The sequence below is a fragment of the Echinops telfairi genome, unplaced genomic scaffold (assembly GCF_000313985.2).
Source record: "Echinops telfairi isolate 266 unplaced genomic scaffold, ASM31398v2 ScPeMD7_31;HRSCAF=116, whole genome shotgun sequence".
NCBI lineage: Eukaryota > Metazoa > Chordata > Mammalia > Afrosoricida > Tenrecidae > Echinops > Echinops telfairi.
In genome coordinates, this window is record NW_022103928.1 from 1,822,007 (window position 1) to 1,836,409 (window position 14,403).

The window sequence follows — 14,403 nt, forward strand, 5'->3', positions numbered from 1 at the left end:
CATTTAAGAACTAGAGGAAAGTTGTATGTTTCATTGTTGCTGCACTGCACCCTGCCTGGCTCTTCTCCTCTCCGCAGTCCTTTTGTAAGGGGATGTACAGTTGCTTACAGGTGGGCTTTGGGTCCCCACTCTGCACTGTCTCTCATTCTCAATGATATGATTTTTCATTCTTTGATGCCTGATACCTGATCCCTTCGACACCTTGTGATCACACAGACTGGTGTGCTTCCATGTGGGCTTTGTTGCTTCTGAACTAGATGGCCACTTGTTTACCTGCAAGCCTTTAAGACCCCAAACGCTATATCTTTTGCTAGCCAGGCCAGGCTGGTGTTCTTCCATGTGGGCTTTGTTGCTTTCCTGCTAGATGGTCACTTGTTTAACTTCAGGCCTTTAAGACTCCAGATGCTATATCTTTTGATCGCTTTGCATCATGTGCTTTACTAACTTTGCTTGTGCACCCAAGAACTTTCATACTTTTATGTAAATATTTTGAACAAAATTTCTCAGAGGAGGGAAGGAGAGGGCTAGAGGAGAAGATTATTGTGCATTTCATGTGGAACTTAGGCATTTTAGTGCACTGTTCCCACCCTTTTTTATCAATGAGCGAACCTTCCTAGGCCAAAGGGTTTTATCAATTTTGATTTCTCTCTGTTTTACAGAAGTGGCTGAGTGGATTTTTGATGCCTTACATTGCAGTTTGAATGTATTTGGTAAATTGCTAATGGCTGGCATCATTATCATGAATGTATGCTACTAAGTTCACATGCTGTATCACTCCTAACTCCAGTTTCCACCTGTAAAAAGATCGAATTGAGTCACATTTCCTGTGATGGATTCTACCATTAATCCATGTAGGACTACGGAGAAACATCAACGCCTTCTAGTGGAAGAGCTCAGTTTGCTTCCTTCCAGTCATGCCCATGCTCTGAAGGATGAGAGCAAGAGTTTTAGCCTTAATGAAACCTTTAACATTCAAAGTTTCTCTCTCAATATTGAATACACCGATGGTCTTGAGTTGGTTTGCATATGTTAGGGGAAAAATGTCTACCTTAACCTGCTTTTGAGACCCCTCTATTCCAAATCATAGTGGCAAACAGTTAAGGGGGATGATCTCAGGTAGATATACAGTTAGTTGTCTGCATAGAAGTCATTCTAATTGATTTTCATTAACACAGGATATGGAGGATGTTGTCACTAAGACTGCCATGCTTACAGTGTTTTAATACCTCCCCCACAAAAATATATTGACTGCCATCAAATAAATTCTCACACATAGTGACACTATACTACACTTCTGAAGCTGTAGATATATATTTTTTAAAACCAGTTTTATTGGCATATAATTCACAAATCATACAACTGAATAGTTCAATCTTATGAAGAAGAGTTGCACAATCTATTTTAGAACATATCCTTCATTCTTGTACTCATTATTATTATCCATGTTTTCCCTAAACATCCCCTGCCACAGCCCCAACTCAACTCAAGCTCACTCTCCTGGAGTCAATGCTGACTCAATAGGGACCTTTTGTGGGAAATAGAAAGGCAGTCTTTCTCCCTTGGATCTACTGATGGTTTTGAATTGCTGACTATGCAAATCACAGCCCAATGCATGGCCATTCCACCACCAGGATTCCATGCGGTACCCCCAAAGAACCATGAATCCAGTGAGTGTATCTATAGATAGACCTGTCCTGGATTCCAAATACAGGAAACGCTTTTACAAACACTAACAATAGCAATAAAGTAAAACAGGAAACAACTTCATTAGAAAAGAAAGCAGAACATATTTAAAACTAGAACAATTTTAAAATTCAAAAGGCAATCAAATGATAAGGCATTAAACTTTAGCTTAACTGCATCTGCAGTGATTCACTTTCACATCCCTGGTCTAGAGTCGGAAGGGACTGACCAGCAGCTTAATCCACATGCGTTACTTCCTCCATCTTTTTAAAAAACTGAAACAACTTTAAAATGGGTCAAAAGGAGGATGAAATGATATTATATTTTAACGTAAAGATGTCTCCCATAATCAACTTTACAATGGTCTCTGTCTGATGATAACAAGGCTATTCACCTTCCTCAGCTATGGACAGAGATTCACCGGAGGTTTAATCCATGTGTGTACCCTGCAAATGGATTTTAGACTTCTAATGTCATCCATAGCCTTCTGCAAACCAGGTGCTCAGAATTTAAGCTTCCATCAGAATCAGGTTGTTATATTATTTGCAATCTTTGGATCACATGGTCTGTATGTTTCAGTGTGAACTCAGTTGACATGTCACTTAAATAGCTCCTTGTTTGAAAACAAGTCTTTAAGACCTCCGACTCTATTCCTTCTGATAGCTAGGCATTATCTAGTTTCTTCACCACACTTTGCTATAGCATTCATATCTTCAGTAAATGATGGTGAGCATCAAACAGGACCATGTCACAAGAACTAATTGTTATTTGATTGGGGATATGATTAAGTTCAAGCCCCAAATCCATTCATATATCTATGGTTTATATATGTCTCTAATGAACACAATGGAGACAACACTGTCCTGTTATATTAGGGAACATCATCAATCATACCCCTGGGCATAACGTAATGAATCTGCAAATTTTTATGGAAGCAAATATCCTTAACTTTCTCCTGATAAGGGCTGTTGGGTTTGCATGACTGATCTTGAGGTTAATAGTCTGATGTTTATCTGGTAGGGATGCTGAAGTTCCTTTTAAAGCCCAAGCCACTGCCACAAAGATATTCAATTATCAAATCCCAATGAGCAAAATTCTGACTCTCATAATAACCTTATAGGACAGAGTAGAATTGCCTCTGCGGGTTTCAAAGCTGTAAATCGTTAAAGGAGCAGGTAATATCATCTTTCTCCCATGGAGCAGCTGACCAATATGTCACATAGTATAATTGCCCTTTGGGGTTTCTCAGGCAGTAAATCTTTATGGGAGCAGAAAGTTTTTTTTAAGGGTTTGAACTACTGACCTTTTGTTTAGCAACTTAACTTTATCACCAGGGCTCCTATATTTTAATTGCATGTGGTGGTTGGGACATGAAGGGACATTAAAAAAAAGAAAGAAATAAAAAGATTCATTGAGAAATTCACTAGAAAAATCACCATGTCATGTCTCAATAAATATCAGGGGACTTCCAAAACTTCATAGAAGAGTGAAATTAAAAGATAATGATTTTTTTCTCTTTCATCTATCTCATTTAGTGGAATCTTGTCAATTAAACTCATAATTTATTCCACTTTCTCTCTGTTTCCTGTTTTCATTCCTCCTTTTTTCCTACCCTTTCTGAACGTTGGCCTTAGGAAATGCTGTCCATTTTTTTCTCAAATTGTTGATTATTCTAAAGTGGATGTACCCCACTAAAATCATTGTTCTCCTTAGTGGCCTGTCTGTTGCTTGGCTGAAAATTGAGCATTGGGTATGAGGTCAGTTCCAAGTCTGAAAGGTAGCTAAGGGTCACAATGTTAGGGTCCTGTACATCTTTATTCAACTAGCAAGCATGATCTCTTTTATGATTGTGATTTTTGTTCCAAATTTTTCTCTTATTCTATCCAGGATTTTTTAATGTGATCCCTTTCAGACCAGTTGGTTCTGGTAACTGGGCACTATCTATTTCTACTCTCCAGATCATAGAGATAGATGTTCACATGATCCACTAGTTGTTGTGGGGTGCTAATTATTTCTAAGTGTCTTACAATTTTCATCATTTTTAATGCCTCTTGACGAAGAAATCTGTAGTTGTACGTTAGATGGCTGCTCACAGTTTTATGCCCTCACAACTACCCAGAGCAAAGAAGGATGGAGAACATTGTCACCAAGGACTATGTTATGCCAACTAACTTGGTTACTTCAGGATTATGGTCCTGAGGTCTGAGGTCTAGTGAACCATTCTCTCAAAGTGTTTGGTTATGTCTAAGAACTTTTCATACCTTTGTCCCTGTATAATTCGCCACCATCATGTATATATTTGCATCGAAAGTAAATAATCTTGTACAAATACCCTCCCTCCCTCTTAAATATATAAAAATTCTACCCTCAAGTCAATTCCAACTCATTGTGACCCTTTAGGGCAGGGTACAACTGTCCTTGTGGGTTCTCAAGGTTCTAACTCTGCAGGAGTAGAAAGCCCCATCTTTCTCCCAAGTTAATGCCAGTGGTTTCTAATAGCTGACTTTGTGGTTACTGGATCGATGCACTACACCACCAGGGTACATATGCGGTTGTTAGATGCCGTCAAGTCAGCTCTGACTCACAGCAAGCCCGTGTAAAAGCAACAGAAGACAGCCCTGTCCTCGCCATCTTCACAATTGTTCTTATGTTTCAGTCCATGGTTGCAGCCACTATGTCAAACTAATTTGTTGAAAACATCCCACATTTTTTGCTGCCCATCTGGTTTGCCAAGCATGATGTCTTCCTCTAGGATCTGGTTCTTCTTAATAACATGGCCAAAACACATGAGATGAAGTCTAACCATCCTTGCCTCTGAGGAGCATTCTGGTTTTACTTCTTCCAAGATAGGTTGTTTGTTCTTTGGACAGTTCATGGTACGTTCAATATCCTTCACCAGTACCATAATTCAAATGCATCTACCATATATACTCGTGTATAAGTCGAGTTTTTCAGCACATTTTAAATGCAGTTTTTATGGTAAATTAGGTGCCTCAGCTGTTATTCAGGTTGGCTTATACTTAAGTATATACATTATTATTCTTTACTCTCTCTTAATCAATATTCAACTTTCATGAGCATAGTAGGCAATTGAAAATACCATGGCTTAGGTCAGGAACATCTTAACACTCAAAGGTATTTCCTTGCTTTTCAACACATTAAAGAGGTCTTGTACAGCAGACTTAGCTAATGTAATGCATATATATTATATATATATATATATATATGGTGTTAATACAGACATATAATTCCATAGTCCAATCACATCAATTAGTGTTGTACAGTTACTACCACAATCATTTTCAAAACATTATTTTCCTTCCTGAACTCCTTGACATCAGGAATTTATTTTACCACCTCTCCCACCAACACTGTATCCACCCCCCAGAAATCCTTATTTTATTTGCTATTCCAATAGGTTCATCAATTTGGGGTTTCACATATTGAAAAACAAACAAAAAATGTAACAAAATTAAAGAGGGTGACCCCAAATGGCATGACACATATGAGATAAACCTCAATATGAACAAATGAAAAAACAATACAGAAAATGTTGAAGACCAGGTCAGGCCTAACATGCATCAGAGGGGAGATCAGCTGACAAGATTTTTTGTTTGTTTGTTTTCCTCACTGAAGCTTCTTTGAGCATTGATTGTGAATACAAGCAAAATGAAATTCTTGATAACTTCGAGTTTTTATCCATTTCTCATGAGGTCACCTGTTGATGGAGTTTTGAGGATTTTTTTCCTTTACATTGAGTTGTAAACCATTCTGAAGGCAACAACCTGTTAGGTAGGCCAACATAGGACTGGGGGATGACCATTAACGTGTGCCCAGAGGGTCAAGCTAGGGAAACAAAGGAGTGGCGCACCGCATATGTTCAGGGGTGGGCTTGAACTTGAATTGGCTCACCTAGCTAGGTAAATTCAATTCAGCCAATGGGGTCAATCAGTGTCTTCCACCACGCCTCCCTGTGAAATCCTTAAAAAGGCAGAAGCCTGGAGAAGAGAGGGAGAACTTAGGCGGGAGGAGAGAGAACTTAGGCGCAGAGAGCTTCGGGTTGCTTGGCGGGACGCTGAGCCGCTTCCAACCAGGCCGCATGTCCGGGAGGAGCCCCTTGGGTGCCGTGTAAACCTGAAACTTCTTCTAACCTTCATAAAACTCACTTCGATCATGAACCAGGCTTCGGCGTGAATTCTTTCTCGCGGGGAGCCAAGGACCGAGGTATAAATCTAGCTCCACAGAGATCTAACAAATCCTGGATCTTCATCAGCAAGTGCTTCATGTCCTCCTCACTTTCAGCAAGTAAGATTGTATCATCTGCATTTCACAGGTTTTTAATAAGTCTTTTTCCAAACCTTGTGCCACATTCTTTTCCATAGAGTCCAGTTTCTCTGAGCACACAGATTGAGTAAGTATGGCAAAAGAAGACAGTCCTGACACACACCTTTCCTTGCTCTGTTCATACAGCTGCTACCGGATCCATGTACATGTTGCATAGGAGCGGAATAAAGTGTTCTGGAATTCTCATTCTTCTCAAGGCTATTCACACTCCATTATGATCAACACTGAAAATGCCTTTGAATAGTTCATTAAACACCAGTAAACATTTTTCTGGTATTATCTACCTTTAGTCAAAATCTATCTGATATCAGCAATCATATCACTTGTTCCTTGTCCTCTTCCGAGTCCAGCCTGAACCTCTGGTAGTTCCATGTTAATGGACTGCTGCTACCATTGTTGGATGATCTTCAGCAAAATTCTATTTGTACGTGATATTAATGCTATTGTTCTATAATTTGAGCATTCTCCTGGGTTATCTTTATTTGGAATCGGTACAAATATGAACCTCCTCCAGTCAGTTGGTCAAGTACCTCTCTTCCAAATATCCTGACATAGACAAATGAGTACTTACAGTGTTTTATCAGCTTATTGAAACATTTTAATTGGTATTCTAACCATTCCTTCATTATTGTTTTTGGATAATGCTTTCTGTGCAGCTTGAACTTCTTCCATCAGTGGCACTGGTTCTTGCTCATATATTAACCTCCCAAAAATGGTGGGATGTGGACTTGTTCCTTTTGGGACAGTGACTCTGGATAGTCTCTTCATCTTCTTCTGATGACTTCCTGATCATTCAATATTTTTCCCATAGAATCTTCCAATATTACAACTCGAGGGTTGGATTTTTATCATAAATTCTTTCAGTTTAAGATATGCTGAGTATGCCTTCCCTTTGGAATTTTTAACAAAGAATTAGGTTTTCATTTCACTATATTATTTTATTTTGTCTTCTTGAACTGCCCTTTGAAATATTCTACTTCATTGACGTTATCATTTCTTCAATGTGCCTTACCTACTCTATGATTAATAGCAAATTTCAGAGTCTCTTCTCACATCCACTTTGATCTTCTTTCTTTCTTGTCTTTTTAATTATCTTTGGGTTCCTTCATGAACAATTTTCTTGATGTCATTCTGGAGCTCACCAGGCCTTCTGTTGTTAGTATTAAATACATCCAATCTCTTCTTGAGATGTTCTTGGATTTCAGGTGGAACAAACTCAGGATCATATTTTAGCTCTCATGGGGAACTTGTTTTAATTTTCTTCAACTTTAACCTGAACTTACATATGAGCACTGTTGGCCCTTCACCTAATTTAGAGTTAGTGTTGAGTTTCTTCATCACATCCTCCCACAGGTAGAGTCAATTTTATTTCTGTGTATTCCGTCTGGAGAAGTCCACATATATAGACATGCTTTGTGTTGTTGAAAAAAGATATTTGCCTCATTTTTCTCCTCACTCCTCGCTCCCCCCTCCCTCATGAGCCCTTAATAATTTATAAATTATTATTTTGTTGTATCTTGCCCTGTCTGACGTCTCCCTTCACCCACTTTTCTGTTGTCCGTCCCCCAGGGCTTAAGTGGAGAGAAAATGTTCTGAGAATGATGAGGGCAATGAATGTACAAATGTGGTTTACACAAATGATGTGTGTATGGATTGTGATGAGTTGTATGAGCCCCTAATAAAATGATTTTAAAACAAAGGAAAAGTTAGAAATCTCACACACACACACAAAAAGATATTTGCTATGATTGAGTCACTGGTTTTGCAGAATTCTACCATGAGATCTTTGTCTTTTTTTCTATCACCAACAACTGTTCCTCCCTATTTTACCCCCAACTTTTGCATTCTAATTACCAATAATTATCCATACATCTTGATTGCACTATATATGTAACATACATTTTATGTCATATATATATGCACACACACATACTCATATATATTTGTGGGTCTATTCCCACTATCCCTCCCACAGCGGTTTAACCTGTGAGTCCACGCATGCATCTACTTGGTGATCATTATTATAAAGGGGCTGTGTATTTACCTCTGCTGTCTTTAACTCTTTCATTCATCCCAGTGTCCTCCCTTGCCTCCATCATTACTTCTTGAAGAATTCTCATACTTTCATTTAAAAGGTTTACCAAATATGTTGAAACAAAACAGTGCTTTTAAGTTCTTACTCTCTTATTTAAGAACACTCTACTGCAATGTCAATGAATTGTGAAAACTGAATATTGCCCAAAAATTATCTGAGAGACATAGGTTTCCATATGCATGGAATGATAATAGGTATTGCTCATAATTGTGCTTATGTCAAAATTTAAAGGGCTAAATCACTAGAGGTAAGCCTAATGGAAGCTTTAAGAAATAAGTGATATAAAGAAACAAAAATGTTTTTATCAATATAAAAGATTAGTTCCCTACAGCTATAGAGAATCAAATGTTAAAAGTGGGTGAAGGGAGACATCAGTCAGTGTTAAGACATGAAAAAATAATAATAATTTATAAATTATCAAGGGTTGAAGAAGGAGGGACGGTGGAAGAGGGAGGGGAAAAATGAGGAGCTGATATCAAGGGCTCAAGTAGAAAGAAAATATTTTGAAAATGATGATGGAAAAAATGTACAAATGTGCTTGACAATGGATATTTGTATGGACTGTGACAAGAGCTGTATAAGCCCACAATAAAATGATTAAAAAATAAATTTTAAAATGTAGTAAGACATTTTAAATAGCCACTGATTTTCCTTCCAAGGGTGGTAGTCCCTGAGATAATTTAAGAAAACTATTACACGATGAAATAATTTCAGAAAATGATACACAAGTGACCTAATTTATTTTGCTATTTTCTATAGCAGCAGACAAATAGAGTAATTACCTATTATAGAGCTCAGAACCCACTTCCTCCCCGCTTCCCCCCACCTCCCACCTCACTCCAGAAGAATGCACATAAGAGGACAGCACTGAAGCTACAGCTCAGGGAGAAGGACACATCTGGTCAGAGCACACAAGCAAAAGAAGAGGGAAGGAGAGAGAGTAGAGCACATCCTGACTCACCAAGCCCCGAGGACGATATGCCTGCTCAGAGCAGCCAATGTACAGAGAGGCCCATAGGGTTGGCTTCCCCACGAGACACAGACAGAATGTCTCTCATTGACCCATAGTGCCATGGGGGATAACACTGGAGACACAGTGTGGAATTGTGCCCGATCTGACCCCATCACACTAGGGCAAAACACTAAGGGTGTGCAACAGAGCAGCAAGAGGAACAAAACAATGAAGTCCCTTGGGAATACCAAAAATAGACTTTGGGGCCAGAACGAGGCACCTCATCAGACTCAATTGGAAAACACTCTTAAATGTCAACAGACTTAGAACTATTCATAGGCTTTTCTTTCTTTTTTTTTTTACCATTGGTTTGCTGTTTTGTGGTGTTGTTTTCTTTTGCTCTGTACTGTTTTTGTGTTTATTATTCTCTTCCTGTCTATCTAGGTAACACCGGTCAGTATAAGACAAGAAAAAAAATTATAAATTATCAAGCATTTGTGAGGGAGGGTGAGTGGGGGAGGGAGGGGAAAAATGAGAAGCTGATACCAAGGGCTCAGGTAGAAAAAAAATGGTTTGAAAATCATGATGGCAACAAATGTACAAATGTGTTGACACAATGGATGGATGTATGGATTGTGATAAGAGTTGTACGAGCCCCCAATAAAATGATTTAAAAAAAAAAGAACTCAGGACAAAGAACAACAACAAAAAGATGGGCAGGATAAACAATCCGGAGGAGAAAGCAATGGGACCAATGGTTCTGGGGGGACATGGGAGCGGGGGAGGCAGGGGAAAGGTAAGGGGGTGTCAACCAATCCAGGGACAAGGAGACAACAAGTGCTCTAAAATTAATGGTAAGAAGGGTATAGTTGGGCTTAATCAAGGGCAGCATAGCCGAGAGGAATTACTGAAACCTGAATAAAGGCTGAACATGATAGTGGGGCAAGAGGAAAGTAAAAGGAAATAGTGGAGAGAACTAGGAGGCAAAGGACATTTATAGAGGTCTAAATACAGGCATGGACGTACATAAATATATTTATTTATAACGATTGGGAAATAGATCTATGAACATATATTTAAATGTTAAATATTAAGGTAGCAGATGGACACTGGGCCTCTACTCAAGTACTCCCTCAATGCAAGAACACTTTTCCCCCCTAATAATCCTGTATTCTGTAATGCTCATCTTCCTGACATGATCGCTGAAGACAAAGTTGGTCCATAAGCAAATGTGGTAAACAAAGCTGATGGTGTCAGCTATCAAAAGAAATAGCACCTGGGGTCTTAAAGGCTTGAAGATAAACAAGCAGCCAGCTAGCAAGGAAGCAACAAAGTCCACATGGAAGAAGAACACCAGCCTATGTGATCATGAGGTGTCAATGGGATCAGGTGTCAGGCATCAAAGACTCAGGACAAACAATCATATCAATGTGAATGAGGAGACGTGCAGAGGGGAGATGCAAAGTCCATCTGTAGACAATTGGACAACCCCTTACAGAAGGGTCACAAGGAAGAGACTAGCCAGTCAGGGAGCAGTATAGCATTGATGAAAAAACTTTCCTCTAGTTCTCTAATGGTTCCTCCCCGCACTATCATGACCTCAATTCTACCTTACAAATCTGGCTAGACCAGACCATGGACACTGCTACACATAAGAGCTCACAACACAGGGAATCCAGGACAGATAAACCCCTCAGGACCAATAATGAGAATAGAGACACCAGGAGGGGAAGGGGACAGGGAAGGTGGGGGGAGAAAGGGGGAACCAATCACAATGATCTACATATAACCCCTTCCTAGGGGCATGGACAGCAGAAAAGTGGGTCAAGGGAGACAGCTATTGGTGTAAGACATGGGAGAAAATTTTTAATAATTTATTAAGGGTTCATGAGGGACAGAGGGGGGAAATGAGCAGTTGATATCAAGGGCTCAAGTAGAAAGAAAATGTTTTGAAAATGATGAAGGTAATATATGTACAAATGTGCTTGACACATGTATGTATGTATGTATGTATGTATGTATGTATGTATGTATTGTGATAAGAGCTATAAGAGCCCCAAAATAAAATGATTTTTTTTAAAAAGCTCAGAACCAACCCTCATCTCTTAACTGCAATACTAGCAGATTCTGACCAGCATTATCTTTATATTGTTGATTTCTTCATCTTGGTCTACTTAGATTAAGGGAGAAAAATATCTTTTAAAATCCTTTAATTGCAGTGTCTTGTACTGAATTATGTTGTTTCTTTTTTCTACAGTCGGTCTATGACCATTTCCTTGTGTCTCCATAGCAACACTAGAATTCACCCTAGTACTGTGTCTTCTAAAACAGATTTTTAATGTCTCTTTCTCTTCCTTTCAGTATTTATAGTTTAAGCTTAATTTAGTTAAGAATATATACTTTTGTCAGACCCTCCACCACAATTTCACGGCAACATTTTCTGGTTCAGAATTTTTGGATATTTACTACTGAAAATTATTTTAAAGCCAAGCTCTTGATCCTAAACTCCTTTAATGTCATTGCTTTACTAATAAGCTATAATTCCTAAAGTAAAATTTCTCACATAATAACACATAAGTCATCACACTACATAATTTTTATTTTAATGTATAATATAATATACAATAATTCTAGGGATTAAAATGAAAGGGAAAATAAGGGCAAGAGAAAAAAATGAATGAAAAACAACTGGCACATCGTTTTCACCACTCAGTTAGCCAAACAATGAAATTGCCATGATCTCTGACACTGATCTCCACCTCTTAAAACATCATTTAGAGGTAACCACACCTTGGACTATGTTTTTACCATTTTTGCCTTTTTTCATAATTTTTTGCCCAATAAAATTTTATTCCAGCCAGTCAGGGTGTGATGTGGCAACAATGAAAAATACAACTTTCCTCTAGTTCCTAAATGCTTCCTCCCCCTCCCCACTATCATGATCCCAATTCTACTTTGCAAGTCTGGCTAGACCAGGGGATGTACACTGGCACAGATGGGGACTGGAAACACAGGGAATCCAGGGCGGATGTTCCCTTCAGGACCAGTAGTGTGAGTGGCGATACTGGGAGTGTGGAGGGAGTGTGGGATGGAAACGGGGAACCGATTGCAAGGATCTACATGTGACTTCCTCCCTGGGGGATGGACAACAGAAAAGTGGGTGAAGGGAGACGTCGAACAGGGCAAGATATGACAAAATAATAATTTATAAATTTTCAAGGGCTCAAGAGGGAGGGGGAGCAGGGAGGGAGGGGAAAAATGGGGCTTAAGTGGAGAGCAAATGCTTTGAGAATGATGAGGGCAATGAATGTGCCAATGTGCTTTACACAATTGATGTATGTATGGATTGTGATAAGAGTTGTATGAGCCCCTAATAAAACGATTTAAAAAAAATTTAGTTGGAGTCCATATTATGTGTATATTTTGATTTTTGAAATTACATAAATGAAATCACCATGTACATGATCTTCCAAGATATGCTTTAATTGCTAAATTCAAGCATATTTCTAAGATTTATAAATTTGCATGGGTGAATATTTATTTATTTTGTTTAAATATACCCCAATTTATTTTTCATTTCTATCATGAAAGAATAGTGATATGTTTTTTTCTTGTACTTTTAAAAAATGCAATCAGTGCAACAATGAACATTCTGCATGTATCTGGACAAGGGGCACAAAAACAGAGTGACAAATACTAGGCCACAGGATATGGGGCTATCACCTAAGAAATGATCATGAAACGTCTAACAAAGAGCAGTTAGTAGATGCCCATCCATAATGGCGAGGGAAAAACTGAATATACTTCTGAGCTAAATCCTTCTAATCCTTCCCTCAAAGAATTCTGTCCTCTTCAATTTACACCACATTAAAATGACACTATTGGTCCCATTGAGCGACCCGTGTCCTGCTACTTTTCACATTCTTTGATTTTGGAGAACAGAAAAATATATCTGAAGGGACCAGACTCGGTCTGTCGGTTGGATGAAGTAGAGTTTCCTCGTCACATTCTTATAGGACAGGCCTGGCTGCCACTTACAAAGAATGAGCAGGTGCTTTGTCATAATGGAAAACATTTATTTGGTTCAACTTTCCTGGTCATTTTCTCATCAATGTAACTTTCAATTTTCGTAAGACTTCATTATAAACCCCTGTGATCACTTATGTTCTTTAAGAAAATCTATCAAGACTACTGATTTGGAATCTCACTGCCAGTCACCATAAACTTGAATGCTGATCTCTCTGGTTTGAATTTAACTGGCTTAGCAGATGCCCTCAGAAATCACTGTTTGAGTGGACTTTTAAAAAAACTTAAAAAAAAATAACTTCCTCTAAGAGGCAGAGTGGTTGGGCTGCTAACCACAAGGTAAGCAGTTCAACACCACCAGCCACTCTGTGGGTGAAAGATGAACCTTTCTAGTCCCTTAAAGACTTACAGGTTCATAAATTAATAATGTAATAAATTGTCCAAGGTTTGATAACAGTATTTTTGTAACTTGCTCTTATGTACCAGGATCTGATTCTCCACTCCTAAGGGAAATTCATATATTCAAGTTACGTATATTTGATTTTGCCACTTGTTTTGGCCAATTAAATATAAGTATAATGTGTCAAGGTTGCTTCCCAGTGAAAGCATTTGAGAGACAGTATACAGTTTTTCACGCTCCTTCCCAGATCTCTTTGAGCTACGCGGCATGCATTTACATGGTGCAGCTACAGGAGGATGATGTCACTAACAGTCTGGTTCACCAAGGAAAATGCACGGAAAGAATGTGCCACAAAGAGTTATCAAGCACCACATCCATTGGACAATGAAAATTTAACTTTTGGATTATTTGTCACTGCAGTACCACTCAAACAATTCTGATTAATAAGGTACTTAATAAATAACTTGTCAGGCAAAATGGATGCTACTTACTCCCAAATTGGAGATAAGAATACTCCAAATAATGCTGCTTACTAAAGTTATCCACATCTAAGGATCATTATCTGGAGTTAAATCACTTAAAAAATAAAATATTAGGTTTGAGTAACCTATTTCCATCAGGTCAAAACCAACTTAGAGTGATCTTACAGGACAGATTAGAACTGCCCTGGCCCACAGGGTTTCCTTAATGGAAGCAAATGTCAATGTCTTTCACCTAAAAAGAAGCCATCGAGCCATTGTAAGCCAATAGTTTTTAGCTAGCAGATAAGCGCTGAATCCCTATACCACCAGAACTCTTTAAGACACATATCAAACCAACAACTAAACCTACTACCACTGACTCACAGTGACCCACCGTAGGGTTTCCAAGACTGTAAACAGCCTAGCCTTTCTTCAGCAGAGC

General features: G+C 38.6%; 1 protein-coding gene across 1 annotated transcript in view; it reads right to left on the reverse strand.

The window, feature by feature from the left end:
• Positions 1-14,403, reverse strand: part of CHL1 (cell adhesion molecule L1 like) — a 266,472-nt gene that overhangs the window by 94,382 nt on the left and 157,687 nt on the right. Inside the window, exon 6 of the mRNA XM_030885602.2 lies at positions 8,072-8,148. Coding sequence (XP_030741462.2) covers positions 8,072-8,148 — 77 coding nt within the window. The remainder of the gene's footprint in view (positions 1-8,071; positions 8,149-14,403) is intronic.